Source organism: Trifolium pratense, linkage group LG7 (assembly GCF_020283565.1).
Source record: "Trifolium pratense cultivar HEN17-A07 linkage group LG7, ARS_RC_1.1, whole genome shotgun sequence".
Taxonomy (NCBI): domain Eukaryota; kingdom Viridiplantae; phylum Streptophyta; class Magnoliopsida; order Fabales; family Fabaceae; genus Trifolium; species Trifolium pratense.
Window position 1 is genome coordinate 6,824,568 of NC_060065.1, and position 24,012 is coordinate 6,848,579.

General features: G+C 33.1%; 3 protein-coding genes across 4 annotated transcripts; all 3 read right to left on the reverse strand.

The window, feature by feature from the left end:
- Window positions 1-5,246: 5,246 nt before the first annotated feature.
- LOC123894211 (L10-interacting MYB domain-containing protein-like) lies at window positions 5,247-6,256 on the reverse strand. The gene is made up of 2 exons (XM_045944142.1): window positions 5,909-6,256; window positions 5,247-5,819 (listed from the first exon to the last, which is right to left on the reverse strand). The coding sequence occupies exons 1-2, from the start codon at window positions 6,254-6,256 to the stop codon at window positions 5,247-5,249; spliced, it is 921 nt and encodes a 306-aa protein (XP_045800098.1).
- Window positions 6,257-12,177: 5,921 nt separating this feature from the next.
- Window positions 12,178-15,847, reverse strand: LOC123894212 (mechanosensitive ion channel protein 10-like). Of its 2 annotated transcripts, none has more exons than XM_045944145.1 (6): window positions 15,664-15,847; window positions 13,904-15,242; window positions 13,448-13,568; window positions 13,066-13,359; window positions 12,785-12,987; window positions 12,178-12,669 (listed from the first exon to the last, which is right to left on the reverse strand). In XM_045944145.1, the coding sequence occupies exons 2-6, from the start codon at window positions 15,232-15,234 to the stop codon at window positions 12,408-12,410; spliced, it is 2,211 nt and encodes a 736-aa protein (XP_045800101.1). In that variant the 5' UTR covers window positions 15,235-15,242; window positions 15,664-15,847; the 3' UTR covers window positions 12,178-12,407. The 2 variants fall into 2 exon arrangements, with proteins under 2 accessions (XP_045800101.1, XP_045800100.1); XM_045944144.1 differs by having other exon boundaries at window positions 13,904-15,247; window positions 15,664-15,823.
- Window positions 15,848-20,626: 4,779 nt separating this feature from the next.
- Window positions 20,627-23,230, reverse strand: LOC123894213 (serine/threonine-protein kinase STY13-like). Its single transcript, XM_045944146.1, has 6 exons — window positions 23,024-23,230; window positions 22,301-22,603; window positions 21,585-21,868; window positions 21,260-21,486; window positions 21,000-21,142; window positions 20,627-20,883 (listed from the first exon to the last, which is right to left on the reverse strand). The coding sequence occupies exons 1-6, from the start codon at window positions 23,228-23,230 to the stop codon at window positions 20,692-20,694; spliced, it is 1,356 nt and encodes a 451-aa protein (XP_045800102.1). The 3' UTR covers window positions 20,627-20,691.
- Window positions 23,231-24,012: the final 782 nt, after the last annotated feature.

Below are 24,012 nucleotides of genomic sequence, written 5' to 3' on the forward strand. Positions count from 1 at the left end.
CCATTATTTAGTAAGTTAAGTTTCCACTCATCCCCGAATAGATTGGTAGACAAGCTTTGAACCAATTATCCATTAGAACAAGTGTTCATAACTCACACATGAAATCTCGGTATCATTGATCGAATTATCAAAATGACACATTTGTTAAGGACTTGTGTCTCATATCCTTTTCATGAGAATTTAAGAGTCAAGCCCTTGAACTCTATGAAGCGGCCTCACTTCATTCTCATATAGGTAGACTATATCATAAATGCACCCATAATTATGCATTCAAGCAAATATATGCTATATGTCTATTAAGAGAAAAATCTCATCCTACCACTTTTTCTTATGGTCCAAGTACTTTTATCTCTTGGGATGTATTTATTTTTGTCAAAGTACTTCAATCACTTTAATAGTGTACTTTCATCATTGAACTCAAGACTTGATGTTATTCAAGTGTGAGTTGAGTTTCCACCATTAGTGATCAATTAGATATGGGCTTGTACCACATCCCTAATGATGTCTTCAATGACTTAACCATCATTATTCGAAAACAGCATATCCTTGTCAATCCTTTCGTCAAAGAATTGCAATATTTTCCAACTTTATAACCTTTGAATATTCAATCAACCACATAGCTATGCTTTTTAGAAACTTTGAATATTCCTTTATTTGATAGTTTTAACCGCTATCACAAAACCATGACTTTTTGTCATTCTATTGTCATTGTGTCATATACTCATATGCACAAACTTTATGTCATTATTCTCTTGTTATAACATATTTAATAATCATTTCAATTTGAAGTTTAACTTCCACTTGAATGTATCCTACATTCAATATATTAAATATGTATAACATCAACAAACATGATCATAAAGATTTGTCATGACCAACTTTTATTTCATAAGATGGATCGCACCATATAAATCATATACCCCACATGAACTTAAAATATTACTTTAGAATTTATTTCAATTTCATTTAAGAAACCTTTTCATATTATTAGTTATCAAATAACTAATACATGTATCATAAATTCTAAATGTCAAAATCAAGTTTCATGTATAAATATGTTCTATGGTAAATTCAAGTAATCATCATAATAGAAAGATAAACAATGACTCAAAATCATTAACATTTTCTATAACTTAATTTCCTCCATGAACAATTACCAACTTGCAATAATTTCAAAATACTCAATCAATCTTATAAGCAAGATAAGCAAGAAATTAACAATAACTTTCATATTTATCATACACATATAATATGAGATCATCACTTTTAAATTTAATAACTTCTTGCACAAAATAATAATAATAATAACACTAAAATATGCATTTCATATTTTGACAATTCATATACCCTACTTTTATATTAAAAGAAGATCATATAAAAACATGTCTATAAACCAAACTTATTCAAACTTATCAAAATTCACAATTCACATACTTTGAGTAGTTTCTGAATCATGCATATAATAATCATATTGTTATGATTAAGGGATCTTTCTCATTGATTACTAATGATCACCACACATACTTTATATAGGCAATGTGCCATATACAAGCATTGGGCTTAAAGTACAAACACTTTGATATTGGGCTTGCATAATTCTAGGCCCAATATACAATATCCAACATATCCTCCCCTAATTGTATAACCCTACAATTACAAAAAACAAACAGCAAACTATACAAAAAACTAGAAGAAATTTGCTAGGCCAAGCTAAGGCAAACACACTAGCAAGCCAAAACAAGAAAACTGCGCGCGCGCCTAGGCCAACAGGCAGGCCTGCAAGCTGGTTAGGCCAGTCAAGCACACAGCCAACAGCTGCAGGCTACACAGACAACCTGACCAATCTACAAGCACACTTCACACTATCATTTCACTGCATTCTTCATCCCTAAACCAGCCTTCAATTTGTAGAATGCATCAATCTTCAATGGTTTAGTCATTATATCTGCAAGCTGCTCCTGAGATGGACAGTGCTTGAGCTCAATTGTGCCTTCCTTTGCAAGATTCCTCAAGAAGTGAAATCTAACATCAATATGTTTGCATCTACCATGCATAATTGGATTCTTGGACAACTTTATGGATGAACTATTATCACAGTAGACAACAGTTACCTCTTTTTGTTCAACCTTCAAATGACTCATGACATTTCTTAACCATAATCCTTGGCAAGCACATAGTGAAGCTGCAACATACTCAGCCTCAGTGGTGGACAAAGTTACAATGGGCTGCTTCTTTGAAGACCAAGAGACTGCACCAGTTCCAATCATGAACACATATCCAGAAGTACTCTTCCTATCATCTAAATCTCCAGCATAATCAGAGTCAGACCATCCAACCAATTTGACTTCATCTGAGTTATGACTGTACATTATTCCATCAGCAAGAGTACCCTTCAAATACCTCATTATTCTTTTAACAGCTGTGACATGAAGCTCAGTAGGTCTATCCATAAATCTAGCAACCAAGCACACAGAGAAAGCTAAGTCAGGCCTGGTAGCTAGCAGATACATCAAGCTACCCACCATCTGCTTGTATTCTCTAGCATCTGCAGCACTTTCATTTTCATTTTTGACAAGCTTAGATCCAGGCACTATAGGACTGCAAACCTCATTACAATGTTCCATGCCAAACCTCTTCAATATCTCAACTGCATATTTGTGCTGATTTATGAATATTCCTTCCTTAGATTGAATAACTTCCACTCCAAGAAAGTACTTCATCTTTCCTAAGTCAGTCATTGCAAACCTCTTTTTCATAGATTCTTTGAATGCTTGTATCATGTGCAAGTCATTTCCAGTGCATATCAAATCATCAACATATAAGCTAACAATCAGAATCTTACCAGTTCTATCATACTTCACAAATAAAGTATGTTCATGAGGACATTTTTCAAACTTCTCATCATTGAAGTACCCTTCAATTTTGCTGTACCATGCTCTTGGAGCCTGTTTCAAACCATAGAGGGCCTTCTTCAATTTATACACACTATTCTTATTTCCCATCTGATATCCTAGAGGTTGCTCAACATAGATGTCTTCAGCTAAATCACCATGTAAAAAAGCACTTTTTACATCCAATTGAAACACATTCCAGCTCTCTTTTGCAGCAAGAGCAAGAATTGTTCTTATAGTATCCCATCTAGCTACAGGAGCAAAAACCTCATTGTAATCTATTCCATGTTTCTGAGTATATCCCTTAGCAACCAGTCTAGCTTTATGCTTCTCAATTTCACCCTTTTCATTGTACTTAGGTACCGTTTGGCCGGACTTTTTTACGGTCTAAAAGTCACTTTTAAAACAAAAGTAGAAGTAAGAGCTTATAAAAAAAAGTTAAAGTTGTTTGGTAATTTTTATTTTTAAAACTCATAAAGTTATTTTTAAGTTAAAAGTTGTTTGGGAAATGATTTTTACAAAACTTTCAAATTATTATGTATTGATATAATAAATACATAAAATAAATAAAAAAATTACAATATAAAAGCAGATAAATGCATTACGAAACTCTATTTCTACGTTAAAAAAAAATTTGTTGAAACATTTTGTGATGAAAGATTGTTTGAGGAGGCTTTAATAATATGATAATAATAGTATCAATAGAGGTTAGCAAATAATGCATTATTAAACACATAAATAATCTTATATAAAAAGAAAAACATAAATCATCACAAACTCAATCATTTCTAATTTCCATCAATGCAGTGCCTATTTGATTTCTAACTGCATTCATGTAGCCTCCATATATCTTGTGCTCTTCTTGGATTGTATGAACCCATTTCTTCATTTATATTTCTTTCTTCTTCGGGTTCATTCATATGTTCAGAGATATCATCGCATTTGTTAAATTCCTTATCTTCAACACCACACATACGGATAAAGTTATGAAGTGTTGTTGTTGCAACTACGATCTTCTGTTGTTTGATTAATGAAAATGGTCTCATATCAGATAGGATATGCCACCTTTTCTTCCAAACTCCAATTGTTCTTTCAATGACATTTCTCAATGAAGAATGTGCATGGTTGAACACTTCATGCATTCCTTCAGGTTGACTGCCATCTCTAAAATCTGGAATGTGATATCTTTCACCTTTGTAAGGTGATAGGTACCCTTTCATATTTGGATATCCGGCATCAACCATATAGTATTTTCCTAAAAATTATAAAACTTTATTATTACTTTATATGTATAAATAATTTTATAGATACGTGTGTGTGCGCGCGCACGCGCGTGTGTTAAAATTTATTATATAATGAAGTTATGCATACCTTCGGGGGGATGAGGGAAAACACTTTTCATTTCTTCAATCACAGATGAAAGAATACGAGTGTCATGTGCAGTACCAGGCCAACCAACAACAACAAAAGTAAATAACATGTCTAAGTTGCACACTAACATGACATTTTGTGTTGGGTATCCTTTTCTACCAATATAACGAATTTGATCTTTAGTGGGAACAATGGCAGGAATATGTGTTCCATCAATTGCACCAATGCACCCTTTAAAATGGGGCCAATACCTACGATCATTTTTAATCTTGGATGGAATTTCTGCAAAGTTGAAATCTGGAGGTCTTACAATTTCCTTTGCTAATAAACATAAACTTTCCAAAACTTCCCCAAACTTTCTACTTACAGTCTCACCTGATTTTCCAAATTTATTCTGAACGTTTCGATTAGTCTCGCTATGTGCACAACTCCAAAGAAACATAGCAAGTGCCTCCAATGACGTCATTTCTTTAGATGGATGCAACCATCCTTTACTCACCAATAACTTTTCAAGCTTCAATATGGCATGAGTTTCCATCCTAAACATGTTATAACTTTCACCTGGAGTGTTAAGAGTTTCTCGAACCCAAGTCCATCCATGAGAATAAAGAAATCTATTACCTTCCTTCATTAAGTACTTCATATGATAGTCAAAAGCAATTACTGCTGCAGCATAACATATTTTATAAAACCCACATTTTCTTTTTTTAACTTTTCTCGAATGCTCATTGATTTGATTAGAAGTCATCTGAAAGAAAAATAGAAAATACGGAAATAAATACGAATACATAATCGTTAAAGTAGTTGAAATGCATAAGCATAAATACTAATACAAAATTCTCAATTTAATATTAAAAAACAAATAAGAGATGATACTAGCAAAATCTCAACCAAAAGCATAAAAGTAAATCTAAATGGAAATTAAAAAACAAAAAAGTTAAATCTTAACCCAATACTAGATAGTTTTTGTTACTCATGCTCCTCTCACTTATATTTATATAAAAGCCAGTCTACCAAAGCATTCATAGAATCTTTTAAGGACATCAATAGGATTCTATTACTTTCATCTTTAAGCATCTCTAAAGCATAACTAAATTGTTGACCATCCAAAAGTCCTTCCTCCTTTAAACTTTTCAATATGTTAACACAATCAGGAATTGAGTATTGTCCATGAACATGAGATGTAGCCGCAATTTCAGCTTTCTCAACTTCATTGTGACTTTCCGCTGCTTGAACTAATCGCTCAAATGTGCTTCTCATAGTTGTTGCAGTCGCAACCTTTGTCTTAACCTTTGTCCCTTTCTCACCCATATCTGGGGAAACCTTTCTTTTCTTTTTTGATTGGGTATTTTCCACAAGAATAACGTCATCATCATCGGATTCAATATTTTCTAGTGACACATCATCAATAGTATTTTTGCCATTAGATTCTAATGGTACCCCCAAAGCCGGTGTCCATTGGTATTGACTTGTTGCCACAGTCTCCCCAAATATAATTTCCAATTCGTCACGAAATTCCAATCCTTGGCATCGAAATTTTGCATATTTTGCATTCTCCTGCACAACCAGTTAAGGATACTATTTAGACAAACCATTCTCTTACTTAATTTTCACAAAAAGTAAATAAAAATAATTGTAATACTCACCCTGATTTTAGCTTCCCACCATGTAGGATCAGCTACAATAGTTCCTGTTTGAGAACTCCATCCTAAGCCTGTTTCTTTACCCTTTAGTTGCTTCCAGGTGGTCCAATCAATTTTCAAATTATCCATTCTATTTTTCAACTGTTTTTGACTATATTTTTTATCAGCACCTTTATTGAATGCTTCACGTATCTCTGCCCATATCTTATTCCTAAAACCAGTTCCCGGTTTCCCACACTTTCGAATCTCATCAATACAAATGTCAAGTAGCAGTTTGGTATCATTTGGATTGTTCCACTTTGCTTTTTCTAAATTTTCAGATTTACATGAAAGGTTTTCTTTGATAGTCATAGCTGCATTATGTTAGAAAATCATAAATACTTAAAAGAGAAAGAAAGAAACGATCATAAATTTTTACTTTTTAGATTCATCCGATAACTGTTAACTCATAAATTTTATATAGGAAAACTCATTATAGTCAAATCGACACTCCGTCATATGTTTTATCTAACCTATATAAATAGTCAAAATTATATACTAGTAACAGGATTCGTATAACTAGTATGTGAAACAATATAAATGAAATGAAATTATCTACTCCTATCACATATCACATCTTTATAAAACAATATAAAATGAAATGAAAAATCAATGGAGATAATTATAAAATACATAGTTACTCAATAAGTAAATGAAGGAGAAAAATAGAAAAGTACCTGATGATGATTCTATGGCAGATTGACAACGACGGCGCAGTGCATAGGTAGAGTAGCATATATATATATATAGGATGAATAGGGTTAAAGGTTTAGCGGGAGATGCTAAATAAAGAGTGGGAACAGAAAAAAAATAAGGCCCGCGAAAGTTAATACTGAAATAATATTGGAAAATTAGAAAAATGGCTGCGGCGGGATTCGATGGTGGGTAAGCTCCGTAAAAGTTGTTGTAAAGTTCCTTTCAACAACTTTTGGTCAAAGCTCCTTCTATTCAATATTTTTCATTTCAAAATAAGTTCTTAATTTTATTAAGTACTTGATTTATATTGTGTTTGGCCTACCTTCTACTTAAAAATATAAAAAAGTAGAAAATAAGTTCGGCCAAACGGTACCTTAGTCTTGAAAATCCATTTGACTCCAATTGCATTGGATCCTGCAGGTAGGGTTGTCAATTCCCAAGTGTTATTACTTTTAATGGACTCCATCTCCTGATCCATTGCAGTTCTCCACACACCTTGTTTCTCAGCTTCTGCATATGTCTTTGGATCTTCAGCTTGTGTATAAGTAGCCAAGTTGTGCAGATCATCATTATCTAACTCACTACCAGATACATAGTCATTGTGACTAACTGGTGGTCTTCTATTTCTTGGACCCAATGAAGTTGAGGCTTGCACATCAAGATCATCATCTTCAGAGTCATTTGGAGTTTGAATAGGGTTTGAAGGAAGACTTGCATCTGAATCACTTCCACCATCTTCTACATTGTTGTCTAAATCATTGACTGATTCACTATTCTCTTCTTCAGGCTCATCAACAAACTCACTATGCCTCTTGTCTTCTAATTTGTTCCAATCCCACCCTTTCTTTTCTTCAAAAATTACATCTCTGCTGACTATAATTTTCTTTTTCTCTGGATCATACAGTTTGTAGGCTTTGGATTCATCACTTATTCCAAGATGTATGCATTTAACACTCTTGTTATCTAGCTTAATCCTCTGACTGTCTGGTACATGAACAAATGCCAAGCATCCAAAAACCCTAAAGTGCTGCACATTAGGCTTCTTCCCACTCCAAGCTTCCTGAGGAGTCATGTTTTTAACAGATAGGGTAGGGCTTCTATTCATGACATAGGTAGCCTATTTCACAGCTTCAGGCCAAAAAACTTTAGGTACTTTCTTACCAGCTAGCATGCTTCTAACCATATTCATCAATGTTCTATTTTTTCTTTCAGAAACTCCATTTTGCTGTGGAGTGTAAGCAGCAGTTAATTGTCTTTTGATGCCTTGATTGCTACAAAAATCATTGAAAGCAGTGGAGACATATTCACCACCTCTATCAGTTCTCAAACATTGGATAGCACAACCTGATTCTTTTTCAACTAGCACTTTAAATGTTTTGAAAGTATCTAATGCACTAGATTTTTCTTTCAAAAAATAAATCCAAGTCTTCCTTGAGAAATCATCTGTGAAAGTAATGAAGTACCTGTTGCCTCATTTGCTTGTAGGGTTTATAGGACCACATATGTCAGAGTGAACCAGCTCCAACCTCTCATTTGCCCTCCACACAGCTTGCTTAGGAATGACTTCTCTGTGTTGCTTGCCAGTCAAGCAATCTTCACACTTGTACTCAATTTCTTTCAATACTGGTAATCCATCTACCATATTCTTTTTAGCTAGCACATTTAGGCCTTTAACACTCAAATGTGCATATCTATCATGCCATAATTGTGACCAATCCTCTTTTGAAACTGTTAAGCATTTGGGTGAGATAACTGCAGCAGTCAAAGTGTACATCCTGTTACCTGACATCTGTGAGGTGAACAGCAAACCCTTGTCATCATGAAAGATCTTGCAGGTATCATTCTTGAAGATGATTGTGACATTCTTCTGTTGGATTTGACCAATGCTTAGAAGGTTGGTCTTTAGGCCTGGAATATAGTACACTTCAGTTATAACCTGTACCCTACCATTCTTCATAGTCTGCTTCAGCATACTTTGCTTCCTCCCAAGTAGGACATTCATTCTTGTAGTGGCCTAACTGATGACACTTGTAACATTCAACAGTTTCTTTGCTTATTCTTCCTCTGCCACGCCCTCTTGATGAACCATTCCTTCCTCTCCCTCTCCCTGCACCAGAGACTGTGAGAGCTTGTTCATCATGGTTCACCACTTTCTTGCTTTGCATCTTTTGCTCATGCACTATCAGGCTGGATTGAAGTGCATCTAGAGACATTGTAGTCACATCATTGGATTCTTCTATTGAACAAGTGACATAGTTGAATTTCTCTGGCATAGACCTCAAGATTTTATCAACAATGGTTGCTTGCTCCATTCTTTCACCTTGAGAAGTCATCTTGTTCGCAATTGCCATGATTCTTGCAAAATACTCAGTCACAGTTTCACTTTCACCCATCTCAATTACCTCAAATTCTCTGCGAGAAACTTGAAGCTGAGCTCTCTTCACCTTTGTTGATCCCTTATACTTCAATCTCATTGACTCCCAAATATCCTTTGCAGTTTCTTTGGCAAGAATTGTGTCTAAAATGGCACGATCAATAGATTGAAACAGGTAATTCTTTACCTTCATATCAGTAATCTTGCTTGCAGCTGCAGCTTTGACTTGCTCTTCTGTTGCATTTGCAGGCGCAATTGTAACTCCATCCTCTATCAATGACCAATACTCCTTTGATCTCAGCAGGTTTTCCATCAACATTGCCCAGTGATCGTAAAATCCATCAAACCTAGGGATTGAAGGTTTCAGAAAATCTGAATTCTCTGTCATGCTTGATACGCAAGAAAGATAAAGAACTGATGAATTTGCAGAAAGATGCAGATTAAGGCTGCAAGATTGGTGAAAAACTGAAGAAGAAGAAGGTTGTTGAAGAAGAAACACTTTGAAAAACGGTTGTAACAAACTTTTTGATGGTGGTTTTGCAAAACCACCACTAGGTCCTTGGATCTTTGGTGATGATACCACTTGTTATGATTAAGGGATCTTTCTCATTGATTACTAATGATCACCACACATACTTTATATAGGCAATGTGCCATATACAAGCATTGGGCTTAAAGTACAAACACTTTGATATTGGGCTTGCATAATTCTAGGCCCAATATACAATATCCAACACATATATCCATACAATTTAAATGTGTACCTTTCATCATAGTCATTACTATGTGTATTAATTTCTTCTTCAATATTACTTGTTAAAATCAACACCAAAACTGAATATGGAGTAGTTTTAGTCACAATTCTTCATGAACCAATGTGATTCTTCATCGATACACCGTTTCGGCCAATAATTCATTTATTAACCCATCGGTTGGAAATAATTTAATAACAGAAAAATCATGTCAATTTTAAATCAATCAATAATCCAATGCATAAGAATGAAATGATGATTTATTTCTTCTTAAACAAAACTTCCATATACACACATATCCTTTGCCTGTAAAAACTTCGAATTTCAAATATGCCATTGATTGCAACATACATGCATAAAGCAAATTTCATTTCATAAATTATACACATAATTTCTATATCTTAAAACTTATTAAACATATACAAACATACATATGCCTACGTGATTTAATCTCTGGCATGGTTTCAAAACATGAAAATTAAACATCATGAATCTGTGTATGTGTATGCATGAAATTGACCTTTCATATTTAAATTGCAATCAAATATGAAATAAGAAGGGTATCGATACTTATCTCTTCAACTTTTGCGACAAAGGCGGTAGTCATCCTCTTCAAATTTGCAGTCATCAATTAATCACAAACAAATCATAAATCGAACCTAAAGATTGTTAGAACATTTGTTGGGGGACTGCTGCAAATACTCGAACTAGAAGAAGATGATGAACGACATGATGAACATATTGCACAAATTTCAAAGCGTGTGTATCACACTAAACTTTAGGTTCGATTCGCCCCCACCATAAACTGGATGCAAAAGTGTTAACCGGCGAATCCCCTTCAGGATACTTTGGAAACCTTGACATGCATTGCATACACATATCAAGCATATCGATCAATGATATCTTACAGAATAAAGTTTCTTCAAATACTCTCGTGCACTAGAGAAATGAAGAAATGATTTAGATATTACATGCATAACTTCTTACTCATGGAAACATGATTTTCTGATGTGTTTTATGCCTCCTAAGTGTTTCTATTTATAGAGAAACTTATGTCAAATGATTAAGGGACACAACCCTTGAAAGGTTTTCAAAATTGTAAATTTGAATTTCAAATTGTTGGAAATTTTGGGTATATTTCAAAAGTTTATATTATGTTGTGTCTAATAATTTTTAAATGAGAAAAGTAGAAATATATTTTATCAAGGAAATTATTTTATTTGTGGTTATATTCATTTAGTCTTATTTATCTAAATGAAAAAACTTTGAATTAGTCTATACATAGGATACCCACTTGTTCCTATTATTTCTCTCACGTTTTCCTTTCATATATTAACTCCAAATTAATTTTGCTATTTACTTGAGATACACCTTTAGTTAATTGCTAATGAATAGGGACTACGGTTTTGTTTTAGACAAAAAGTTTTGTTGTGTAAAATCATAATTATTACTATTAAGTAACGGTTTTTATATAGATATTATATGAGAAGGTGTATCCAAGAATCAGAAGATGCAATTGAGTTTTGTTTAGTTTTTCCAGTTTTCTTTGTAATGCCTGAGTTACCTACCTTGTTAATATTCTCGTGTCTTGATAGCCTCGGTATGTTTATCACCGAGAAGAATCGGTTGTATTATGGGGGAGTTGCGCAATATTTGCGGATAATTCCTTAGTTTAGTGATTACACGCCTCCGGTTATTAGTTTTCCAGCCATCCGCGCCAACACAAATTAACCATTGCAACCTTTCAAATATATTTTGGAAAATCTCCAACATATCTTGCAATATGTGGAAAATTATTTGAGAACAAAAAATAGCAATGATATTGCTATGAGCAGAACTCAGATCCAAATTGACGTTAAATGGTGCCCTCCGGACGAGAATTGGATTTGTATTAATACGGATGGTGCAGTGAAGCAAGGTGTGGCTGGATGTGGTGGTGTGATCAGGGATCAAACAGGTAGATGGATAGCAGGATTCGTAAAAAAGGTGGGGTTTGCTAATGCTTATATTGCGGAACTGTGGGGCGCTTATGAAGGACTGTAATTAGCTAGAAGCAAAGGATTTACGATGGTAGAATTGCGGATGAAGGTAGGTAGTAATGAAGGTAGAAGATTGCTCACTCGCATTAGAAGTTTGCTTAATGAGGAATGGCATGTCCAAATTTATCATGTGTATCAGGAAGCTAATCGAGTTGCTGATGCTTTGGCTGCGCGGGGATGTGTTGTGGATGAATGTAGAGTTTTAGATAAACCTTCTTTTGATATTGAGCAATTGTGTTCACATGATATTTTGGGAGTCTCTGCTCCTCGTATTATCTCCGTGTAATTTTTCTTTGGCTTAGGCCCTTTCTTATGCAAAAAAAATAAAAAATACATGTGAGCCAATCAAACAATAGCCAGACTCAAGGGATGTGATGATGTTCAACAATAGGACACAATTTTATATTGGATTAAATTAGGTTGGTATATAAGATTTAAGAGTCCTGAAGTGAATACATAATTTAATAGGTAAAACTATTTCAATATTGTCTATTAAGGCCTTTATTTTTGTTGGTACAAGTTTATTAAGGCCCTTACCTTCACTATATATGGCCACCTTGTGAGATAACTTGGGCCATATATGATTCATTGAGTAACAATCATCATTTGAGATAACTTGTATCAGGTTCCATGTGTCTGAGATGAACACCTTGTGGAAGAAGGTTGTATTTGATATTGAGCTCTTCAAATATTCTCTTTATTTCCATCACTAGTTCACTTTTTCGCTTAACCTTCTCCCCAAAATCTTGAAAGTTTATTGTGTGAGTAACATAAAGACCCATCTTAATCTTATTTACATTTTCAATCTCTATCACTATCATGGTGAAATTAGGATGCCAGTATTGTGGATTCCTCTCCAAGTACCTAATTTTTTTTTAACAAAACATTAGAACAAAGAAATGCATATAAGTTCTAAGTTTGTAGCAGTTGCAGTTTTAGACTTTAGTTCCAAATTGGTGATAAAACTTCAGTAGCTTACCTCTGCACTTTTTCTTTCAATGCTCCAATTTTCTCTGCTGGTGTCATAAAATCAATTGAAAACTCTACACCATCAACCATATTTGGACTTCTGTAATAATTGCTAATCGGTTTTGTGGCGAGGATAGAGTTTGGATAATAGACCTTCTCATTATTAAGCTTCAAGAATACTGTTGTCAATATATTCATTTCTTCAACCAATAGCTGCCGGATAATTTGAAGTCATTAATAAGTGAATCTCGATTCTCAAACAACAAAATTAAATTGGCTGCTATGAATTACCTCAACACCATCTACAACACACCGATCGCCAACATCGAATGGATGCATTACAAACACGAAGATGATGGCTTCAAATATATTCTTGCATGTGTTTCCAAACATGAAACCTGCAAGGACTAGCTGCGATGAGAGGAATACAAGTACTTTTGTGGTTGCAATCTCCATTAGAAGAAGCCACACTACTATGGTCACCAGCACTAGGACTCCTGTCACGAGCTTGTTTAATTGTTTAACAGCTGTTCTAGTATCGCATAAGGCGTGTGCGAGTGCTCTACGTTCTTGATATACCTTCAACTGAAAAATGCAAACATTATAGTCCAAACAGAATTTCAATCTTTCAATATGAAGATGACAAATTTTGAACAAACATATGAAACCTTACCACCCAATCTGCTAAAGACTTTCTGGTAATTAACCCTGTCTCTGCATGAGCCAGTAGGGGAAATACCAAAGGAATTTCCTCTTTAATCATAAATCGACGTAGTTCATTTTCATCAATGTCCCTATTCATAATGAGAGCACTTTTTAGCAGTAAAAAGAGTCGCAGATATCAAAACAAGGAGAAAGGTAGATACATTTAGGCCATGTTTGGATAAACAACTTAGTTAAGCTTTTGTAGCATAAATGCTTATCATAAGCTATTTCTATAACAAAAGATGAAAAAAAGTCAAATTTTCATTTAAATTATAAGTTGTTACCATAAGGTCTCCCAAACAGTCGCACAGATGTTTATACTAGTAGATAAGCTTAAATAAGTCTATTCAAAGAGGCCCTTCTGAGCAATAACAACTCTAACTCTACAAAGTAATAATAAATGCATACTATAGTATATTCTTACTTGCAACAAGGGGTAGCAGCAACATTCCTGAAAACATAATAGGCCGCAGCGGTTGCTTCCATCTCATTAGTAATTTCTTTATCAGTTTTCTCATTTTTTACATCATAAAAACTTTCATCTAGTGAATTAGAGATTGTGGACAGCCTTGAGTTCATCACTGCATCTACCAAAATCTTCATGGTCCACGCGGAAACTTTCTCTTGCTTCATCTTGTGAAGCTTTGCCATATCGATAACCTCTTTCTTTATGCCACCTTTACCAGTTGTACTCCTGAAACTAAAATGGCCTATACTCTGTGATCCCCCAACCTTCTCAGCCTCATCCATAAGTGGAGGCCCAGAAAGTGTCTGCAGAACATATTGATGGAAGATCGATTCTTGAATTCGATCAAAGAAAGCCTTCACATGGAAATTCAATGCCAAAGTCTTCAGCAAGAATTTCTTTATGACCCATAAAAATGATCCAATGAGAAGGGATACAAGAGTCCATGTTACATCATTCAAAAATTTTGCGGCCAATTCAGATCGCTGGACCTCGTGCTTGATAAAAAATGTCCATGTGAGGAGAACCAAACTGATCCAAATGAAAACCTGGACATATTTCTTCACTCCATGGACAAAATAAAGCACTTTTTTCCTCAACAAGAAGTTCATTTCAATCATGAAAATAACAACGTGCATGAACCATTTGGTAAACAACATGCCACAAAATGTCACCATCACAAGCATACACCACCTCCAAAGTCCTAAACTCCAAATCTCTATCCTTCTCAGTTCCTCAACTGTTAAGCTAGCTAACAAGCTACCCGCGATGCAGACAAACATGGACAATTCGATCAAAACCTTAGTCGTTAGTAGTATCCTGTGCTTGCCTTTACTAAATTCAACTTTCCTGTAAATGATTTCATCAGGATCCTCACCAGAAGAACTTTGAGATGCCGTCGAAGGTGAATGCGATTCTTTATCAAATGAGTTGCTAAAAGCTAATTGTTCTTGCAAATTTAAAGAAGTAACATTCTCTTCTAAAAGGGTTTCATCAAAAGGGTAAGGTTGTTCACCAAACCTTGATTTGGGCTTAGAATACACTGATCTTACAAAAGTTTTTCTTGTGGTAAGATTTTCATTTGTAGCAGTAGCTTTTGGGGACTTATTTGGGCTTGGGATGAACCTTATTTCAGGAGAATTTGAAGCAAGTTCATTTTCACATTGAGGCAAAGATTCAAACACTTTCAAGCCATGATCATCATGATCATTTGAAATTGTCACCACCTCTTCTGTTTTCTTCTTCATCATGCTTACTTCACCACCTTGATGCTTATTACCACCATCCATTCATTACCCTAAGCTTCTCACAAAGATAGAAACTTGTGGAGATTAATAACATACATAACAAATTTGGTCCTCAAAATCAAACCTATTTTTGAGTAAGTAATGCTGAACAAGTATTACTAGAAATGGAAAAAGAAAGAAAAAAAACACAATAGAGCAAAGTTTCAGTTATAGTATTATGGTATAGTATTATTATTTATAAATAAATAAATTCAAAAGGTTGAAAGACATGAAATAAAATAGATCAAGTGGTTGTGTTTGACAAAAAGTCAACTGGCAAAGGTTGAATGAAACACATGTATATGGGGAAAAAGATGAATGAATGTGTTTCACTTGTACTAGGAATCTTTTTAATTTTTGTTGGTATAATTATACTAGGAATCTAATAGTGACACTTTAGATTGTATGAGTTAAAGGGTAAGCTATACTTACATATAAGCATAAACATAGTGGGCACGACGATGCTTGCACTTAGAGCAGAAAAGCAGAACTTGAAATGTTAATGACAATGGATTAGCTCTCAAGTACGATATTTATTTCAATTAATCTTGCAACCTAGACCATTCTAGTGTGTATGAATTCAAAATTAAAATTTTATGGTATTTCATCGGATAATAAAGCATATTAGTGTGTAACATATTAAGTAGTTTTTTCTTTTTTTTTTTTGCTGGACACACTTCAGAGTCACTTTCAATTTACACTAAAGTAGAGTATGAAATTGGTTATTACTCCCTCCGATCCTTATTATAAGGAACACTTTGAAAAAATCACACAGACCAATGAAGCACATTTAACATAGTTATTTTCATTTAATACTCTTATAAAGTTTAATTTATTCCATGTATACTCTTATTTAATTACTCTTTATTCAACTAACTTACTTATTTTTAAATTCTCTCTCATAATAAATAAAGGCATAAGTGAAATTGAACATTTAAAACATTTAAAAATTGGTCAAAGTTTCTTATAAAAAGGACCAAATTTTTTGCGCTAAGTGTTCCTTATAAAAAGGACTGGAGGGAGTATAAAATAAATATCATTAAAATTTCACCTAGCCGACATAGATTTTTAGTATTAAAGAAAGATGGTAAAGATAATGCGAAGTGAATTTACTTACACTTAGATTTTAGTATTAAAAAATATGGTTAAGATATTGTAATGAAAAAACCACAAGCAGAGGAAAGTAAGGTTTGCAAAGTGTCATATAATAACCATGATTGCAATATTGTATAAAATTTCACCTAAGCTGAATTTGATTTTACTACTAAATAAAAAACCTTACAGTGGTAACAAAAAAAAAAAACTTACAGTTTTTATTGCAAAGTAGGTCTGGAAAGTGTAGGATTAATTAAGAGAATAAACAGAGAAAATAATTGATTATTTTCTTTTGCAATTATTTTTATTTTAACAAAAAAGTAATAAATAGTTTAGTGGTGATTGATACTACTAGACATGGTAGGGATGACCAAAGTTTGATCATCCGCAACTACAATCAGAAAGAGACTGAAACCACTTGGAACTAAAATTGACTCCTAAATTAGATTAGACGGTTCAGTGAATAAAATACTAATAATTAAAAAAAAGAACAAAACAAAAAGTGACTTAAAAAACATAAATTTGATTTTGACTTGTTTGAATAATAATGTCAATTGAAATTATTTCCGCTCTAAAAATGATTACAATTTGAAACTAGACGTGTGTTTATTGTTCACTGAGTATATTATATGCGTGTCCACTTTTATAGGTTCACATTATCATGGTCAAAATAGTACATTTGGACATGAGAAATAAACTTGCACAACTACAATATTTAGGGATTGGGTTCAGCTTATTTATGAGTTTATAAAAATATCTTATATAAATAAATAAGTTTTATGTTAATTTATAAGTTTTCATTAATAAAAATTATATTTTTATAAACTATTTTCTCATAAACTATCTTAAAAAGTTTATAATAATACATAAAAACTTATTTTAGAGAATCCAAACGGACTCCTAAGCAGTAAGAGTTTTACCTTCTTAAATAGATGATTAGGAGTTTAAGAGAATAATTTATATTGTGTATTCTAAAGATTTTTTATGAGTGTCAATAATAACCATAATTATATTGTTAATGTTATGTAGGCTAGTAAAGAGGGAAGAAATTGATGTGTGTGGTGTGTGTGGGTAAGAGTGAGATTAGAAATGTGAGTGAGGTGGAGAGATGGAGAGATGTGAGAGAGATAAGAGAAAGAAGGTGAATGAATAGAGAGGAGAGAAAAAGTAGAATTCAATGGAATAAGAAGAGGGAGTGTGTGAGTTGAAGGAGATAAAGTGCAAATGGTGGGTTTGAAATTTTAGGAGGAGTTGGTTTATATAGGGTTGATGGATTCATCTATGGAAAACACTTGTTCATTGAGATACATGCATGATGCCACTTATTTTTTCACTTCTATACACATGTCACATGAAGCAAGTGATAGAAGGAAGGGAGATTAATCAATCATAGTTAATTTATATATATGGCAAAAAAAAAAGTTGACACAACAACTAGTAAGATATATAATTTTGATAGATGATTAGGAGTTTAAGAGAATAATTTATATTGTATATTCTAAAGATTTTTTTGACAGAGATTAATTAATCATAGCTAATCTATATATATGGTAAAAAAAAATTGACACAACAACTAGTAAGATATATAATTTTGACTTCAAATGTAATTTTTACAATTAATTTTTTTCCAACTCATTGAACACCTAAGACAGTAGATTTTCTAAAAAAATGTTTAAAAAGTCATGTATAGTAATAAATCTATAATTGGATATAATTTTTTTTAAAAGCGACTTATAATTTAATATGAAGAAAGTACATTCGAGAAACTTAGCATGAATTTTTTTTTTTTTTTTTGGATGAATTGTTAGCATGAATATTTGTTTAATTAAAGAGGAGTATTATTCTTTACCAAAAAAAAAAAACTTTACCAAAAAAAAAAAAAAAAAAAAAGAGGAGTATTATTAATGCACCTTAATGCTTAATGTCATGAATGAATGATGATAAAAGGGAAAATAGCGCGACAAGACTTAACAAACGATGGCGATAAAAATGAATCGTGCACATTTAATGGAGAATGATTACTACTAAGACAAATATTGTGCATTAATGGATAGTTGAGATTTTCTATTCACTGCATTATTGGTACTATGAAGAAGTAGTAGTAAATGGATTATGGATCCTAGGAATTATGGTTGTTGTGGGTCAGGCGGCACACGGTTGCTTGCTGCATTTCTGGACACACAATATCAATAACAGAGTTATTACCTACAGCTCCTTCCATTTTCTCTCTTAGGATTGTCTATTCTCAATTTTTTCCTCACAAAGATTCACAATCATCATTGCCGTGTTGATAGAGATATTACATGTAAAATGCAGGTATCGAGGTTCGAGCTCTGTTACTCCTACTATTTCACGTTAAAAAAGTGAAATTTTGGACACTATAGGTTACTCGACAAAAAAAATTCACAACAATCTCCAATTTTTATTTTTTTTATGTAGAACATAAGTTTCTAAGGAAAATGCTAAACAGTGCTCGGGGCATTGGTTAAGCATATTAATATAGAGATTTTGTCTTGAAAATTATGCATTAATTTTGTTTTTTATTTCCTTTTGGGTATGTTTAACAAGTGCCCCGATGACACTGTTTAGCATGACCTAGTTTGTAGATCTAAAATGCCCCTTTACAATTTCTTGAATGGTGTTTACTTACCACAATAAATAATAGATATCAATCTTTTTAATTTTAATGGTACCATATTTTTTTAATTTTAATTGGGCATTTATTTTGGGACGGAGGGAGTAATATTTTCTATATATATTCTTTTTATATTGTGTATATAGATAAAACATAATTCTCATTATTTATTCATAGTCTATGAAATAGTCATATCGCTATTTCATAGACGTAGTTAGGTAAAATTTCATGTTATTTTGTAAAATAAAAAGAACATAAATTTCATTATTATTGCTAAATCTCTTCATGTGATTCGATGAAGAACGAGAGCAAATCATGAGATATTTTCTAGAATATATATTAATTAGATATAATAATAATAATACGAGAAACGAAAAACTTTTACTTTTAGTAATCCGTTTTCTTTTACTGGTTATTTGATACCTAATTCGTTTCTTTTTCGATTTGATTTTATAAAAATCATCCAATTGTTGATAAGATAGGTGAAAATAATGAATAGATGGATCTACCTATTCATTATTTCCACCTATTTATTATACTCTATTTTCTTTTTCAATAATTCAAAGGGGTTGTTATGTTAGTGTTTTTAAACATTGTCAGAACTTGAACTCGGGACTACAACTCTTTAACCTTTAATTCAACTAGTTTAATCAGTTGAGTTACTCATCTCACCCCATCAATGTTACCATATTAGTATTACCGAGAGAAATGGTGAAATTAAGAGTAGGGGAATGAAAGAGTTGGAAGAAGAAAAAAATAAACAAGAGAAAATGTCTAAACAAAAAACACTAACAGCTTATAAAACCACAATTTTTTATAAACATTCAAAAGTGCTAGACAACAAAAAATTATGTTTGTCTCCTTTATTTTGAATTTAAACTCAGAATAATTGAACCAAACATGTTAAGGAACCGGAGATTGGTGGTGAAAAAAGTCTACAGATATATGGACTCAAAGAAGGAATGGATATTGAAAAAGCAGATAGATAAGAGATGAAGGGAAGAGAGTGAAAAAATATGTGTAAGATGTCGACGGTGCATTATAAATCTACGGCTTACACAACTCACCCACAGTGGGGAACCTATATCTCTCACCTTAGATCGAGCCTAAGAAAAAAGAACACATTTTTCATCCGTTTGATATGTGTTGGGATATGAGGGAGATTTTTATTGAGTTAGATTAACATATTTTTGGTTTTAAATATATATATTTTTTTTAAAATTAATGAATTTGATCATTATTATAAATCAAATTTATTAATTATTGAATGAATTTTAAAAATAGTTTTGTTGGTTTATATTTAAATCTAAAGAGAGTAATGGATTAAGAGTATTCAGACAAAAGTTTTTTTTTTTGACAAACAGACAAAAAACTTTTAACATCACATCTTCACTCAACATGATTAGTTGCATTAGTTTTAATGAAAAAAAAATCAATTATTAAAATAGTAGTTGCAATAATTAAGTGTATTTTATTTTACGGAAATGTTTCATAGACACAGATTTGAAACACAAACCCAACAAATATATGATTGGTATACCATTTTCATTTTTTAAATACTTATCGATCAGAATTGTGTTCAAAACTTCAAATAGCATGCATCTTTATTTTAAGGAAAGTCATCACTTCATCTAAGCATAGTAAAAGTATCCAATGACATGTAAATGTATGTTTGATTATTTTCCCTTCCAATAAATAAATAGTTTATTTGATTTCACTTCTCTAACACACTACTTTGAAAATTGAAGGACCCTATTGGTATAGCTTTTGAGAAGACGACTAATTGTATCAAAGGATGGTCTAGTGGAGGGGTTTCCATCCCAACAAAGACGTATAAGGTCAATCAACTCTGCCAGTGGCTCACCATCGTCCCGCGAAGGAAGCGTAGGCCGCAGCTTGCCCTCTACAACCTCCATAGCAATCTAAAATATTCATATAAAAAATATGTTACAAAAAGAATAAGACCTTTGTTTCTACAAAATTAATAAACTAATTAACGAAAATTCTAATATGGACCACGACTACAAGTGATCCATACCTTGGCAGGACCATATTCTGTCTCAATGTAGGGGTGTTTTCCTGTGAGAAGCTCGTTCAATATGACTCCAAAACTGTATACATCACATTTTTCATTGTAAGGCTCACATCGTATCACCTCTGGCGCCATATACACATATGTTCCTGAAAATTTGATCATATTTTACCATTTGTAATTCATCAATCAGTACATATACAAATTTAGTAAAACAAAAATATACATCTACAAGTTAATTTATATTTGTTGTTAATTAAGCTTGCCTGTTTCTCCAGTGAGAGCCATTTCCCCATCCCCTAAGAAACGAGCATGTCCAAAATCAGCAACTCTAACATGCAACTCGAAGTCTAAGAAAATGTTGCTCGGCTTCAAGTCGCGGTGAATGATTTTGGGCTTTTGTTCGTGAAGATATTGCATAGCTTGGGCTATCTCATAGGCCCTTATTACTCTGTCTTTTAGAGGAGGAAGTGACACAATTCTGTCTCTACGCCTTTTTCAACAAAATATATATCAACGCAACTAATTATTTTCTTAAAAATCGCGCACAATTCAAATATGACACTAAACGGAAGGAGTATATTATAATACCTTTTTCCGGGACCATGAAGCCACTCCTTTAGTGTGGTGTTTAGATACTCAGTAACAACCCATGCATGATTAGGAGGGTTAAGACAAGCACCCATCAGATTAAGCACAAACCTATGGCGTTGCTTTGAGAGAGTTTCAACTTCTTGAGCAAAGAATTCAACACCGTTTGCATTTGTGCGGAAGAATTCAGGTGAAATGCACTTCACTGCTACATCAAATCCGCGCCATGCTCCTCTGTAGATGTCTGCTGTGGTTCCTTGTCCTATTTTCTCATCCAATTGAATCTGTTCAAGTTGTGCTATAGTTAGATTAATGACATACTTCTTTGATTGTAACCAAACATATTTGATTTCATGTTAATCATTAATTTTAGTTAATTGTAACTAACTCTTAGAATATCGAGTTAGGCCTAACTCATCCTTATAAAACCGGCTTGTAAAGTGACGATTGCCTCTACTTTATAAACACATATTCAGACACATATTCAGGTCATCTCGCAACCGATGTGAGACTTCTTAACACACTCCCTCGCGCCCAGCATTATGGGCTTGAGGCGCATATATGAAAGGTTGATGCCCGATCAGAACTTGATAGCAGGCGGCACAACAGATCGTGGAGGAGGCTGTGAAACACGTGTTATTGTTTGGTTTTCTTACTATATTGATGGAAATGTGACATGTTGAGAAAATGAGTAGTAGTAGTAGTAGTAAACTAACCTCGGTTGGGTTAATGTACCATCCATTGATTTGGGCTTGATCAATGATGGCCTCTAGATTGGGGTGGTGCTGGTGCATTGTTGGAGTGAGAATAAGAGGACTATTGGTAACGGAGCTGACATTGTTGACAGAAAGAGGAGAATGTTGAAGTTCACCTTTGGATTGGACAATGTGTTCCAAGATTCCATTCTCCTGTGCTATTTGGAGACAGTACCTTAAATAGTCTTGTGTCCTTTCCATTCTTTTTCTATACATCACTCTGAGTTCTGTTTGCTTTTGCACCTCCTTTTCCAAATCTCCTACCTACTTGTGCCACACAAATATTGGTGAGTTAATTAAACTTTTAAACTCCCTCTTTCACTTTTTATATAAACCATAAATAAAATACTTAGTTTTCAAATACTATATATTAAGAAAATGTAAATATAGAACAACATATATGTGACCACCTTAAAATATATAGGACCCCACGTCATTCACTTTCTAACTCATTCATAACGTTATTAAAGTGATCATGTATATCTTTCAATATATACTCTTTCATGGATTGAACTTCATATAGTTATATTACATGATATATAGGTGCTAAAAATCAAAGTGTGATAGATGAGCATAAAAAAAAAATGTAATATATAGATTGAATCCCATATAACCTTAGCCCCAACCCCATTCAAAAATATATTTTTTAGTTTGACATACATTAATACAAGAATTATTATATACCTTCACTTCCAAACTCTCATAACGCTGTTGGAGCTGATGTTGTTGCAAGGTTGATGTGGTGGATGCCACAGTCTTCACGCTGGTGAAACCTCGACAACATCCACCACCAGAAAACGGGCTAAGTGGCTCTTGCTTTGCCCTCGTATTCGACTTCGATGACTGCCGAGATAGACTCTTTTGAGTTTGAGGACTATTTCTTGTGTTCATGATTATTATTTTTCTCGTTGAAATTAATGTTATGTTCAAATTCTCGTACAATATATTATTGAGTTGTTTAGTGCAGCTGCAAACTAAATGGAGTGTGAGTGCCTTAACCTTTGCACTTTTTTTATTGGTGTAAAAAAATGCTTGCCGGAGAGTAGCACACGACAATTTCTAGACGGACATTGTGATGAACATTGAAGAAATCAACATGTTGATTGGTATCAAAATTCCCTTAGGTCGTTTTCACATTCAAATAGTGATGCTTTATCATGGGAAAAAAACGACAATCTTGTTTACTAGTGTATAAAAATATTGTTTCTACTATACACCAAAAACTTATGTCAAAACAAACCGTGTGTTAGTTGGTTCAGTGTGATTGATGTTGTAATTGATATGAAGGACTACAGTTTAATCCTCCCACAACTGTGATCGAGAGGGACTAAAATCACTTAATGTCAAAACTGACCCCAAACTAAATTAGGCGGTCCAGTGAGCCGAATACATATGATGAAAAAAAAATTATGTCAAAACAATAAGAACCAAACTAAATTGGTGACTAAATAAATTAAAGTTTTAATTAAAAAAATACGAGGTTATTATCTGATTTCTGATATCCAATTCAAATTGTTATTTTTTATTATTATTAATATCTTTTATTTTACACTATATTGGCAGTGTTATTTAAATAACATCAAAATTTACCAAGTAATTAGTTAGGCTCGAATGAGCTTACACTATAATGAATCATTTGAGAGAATTTGAATTCGATTTTTGATAAAAATAAG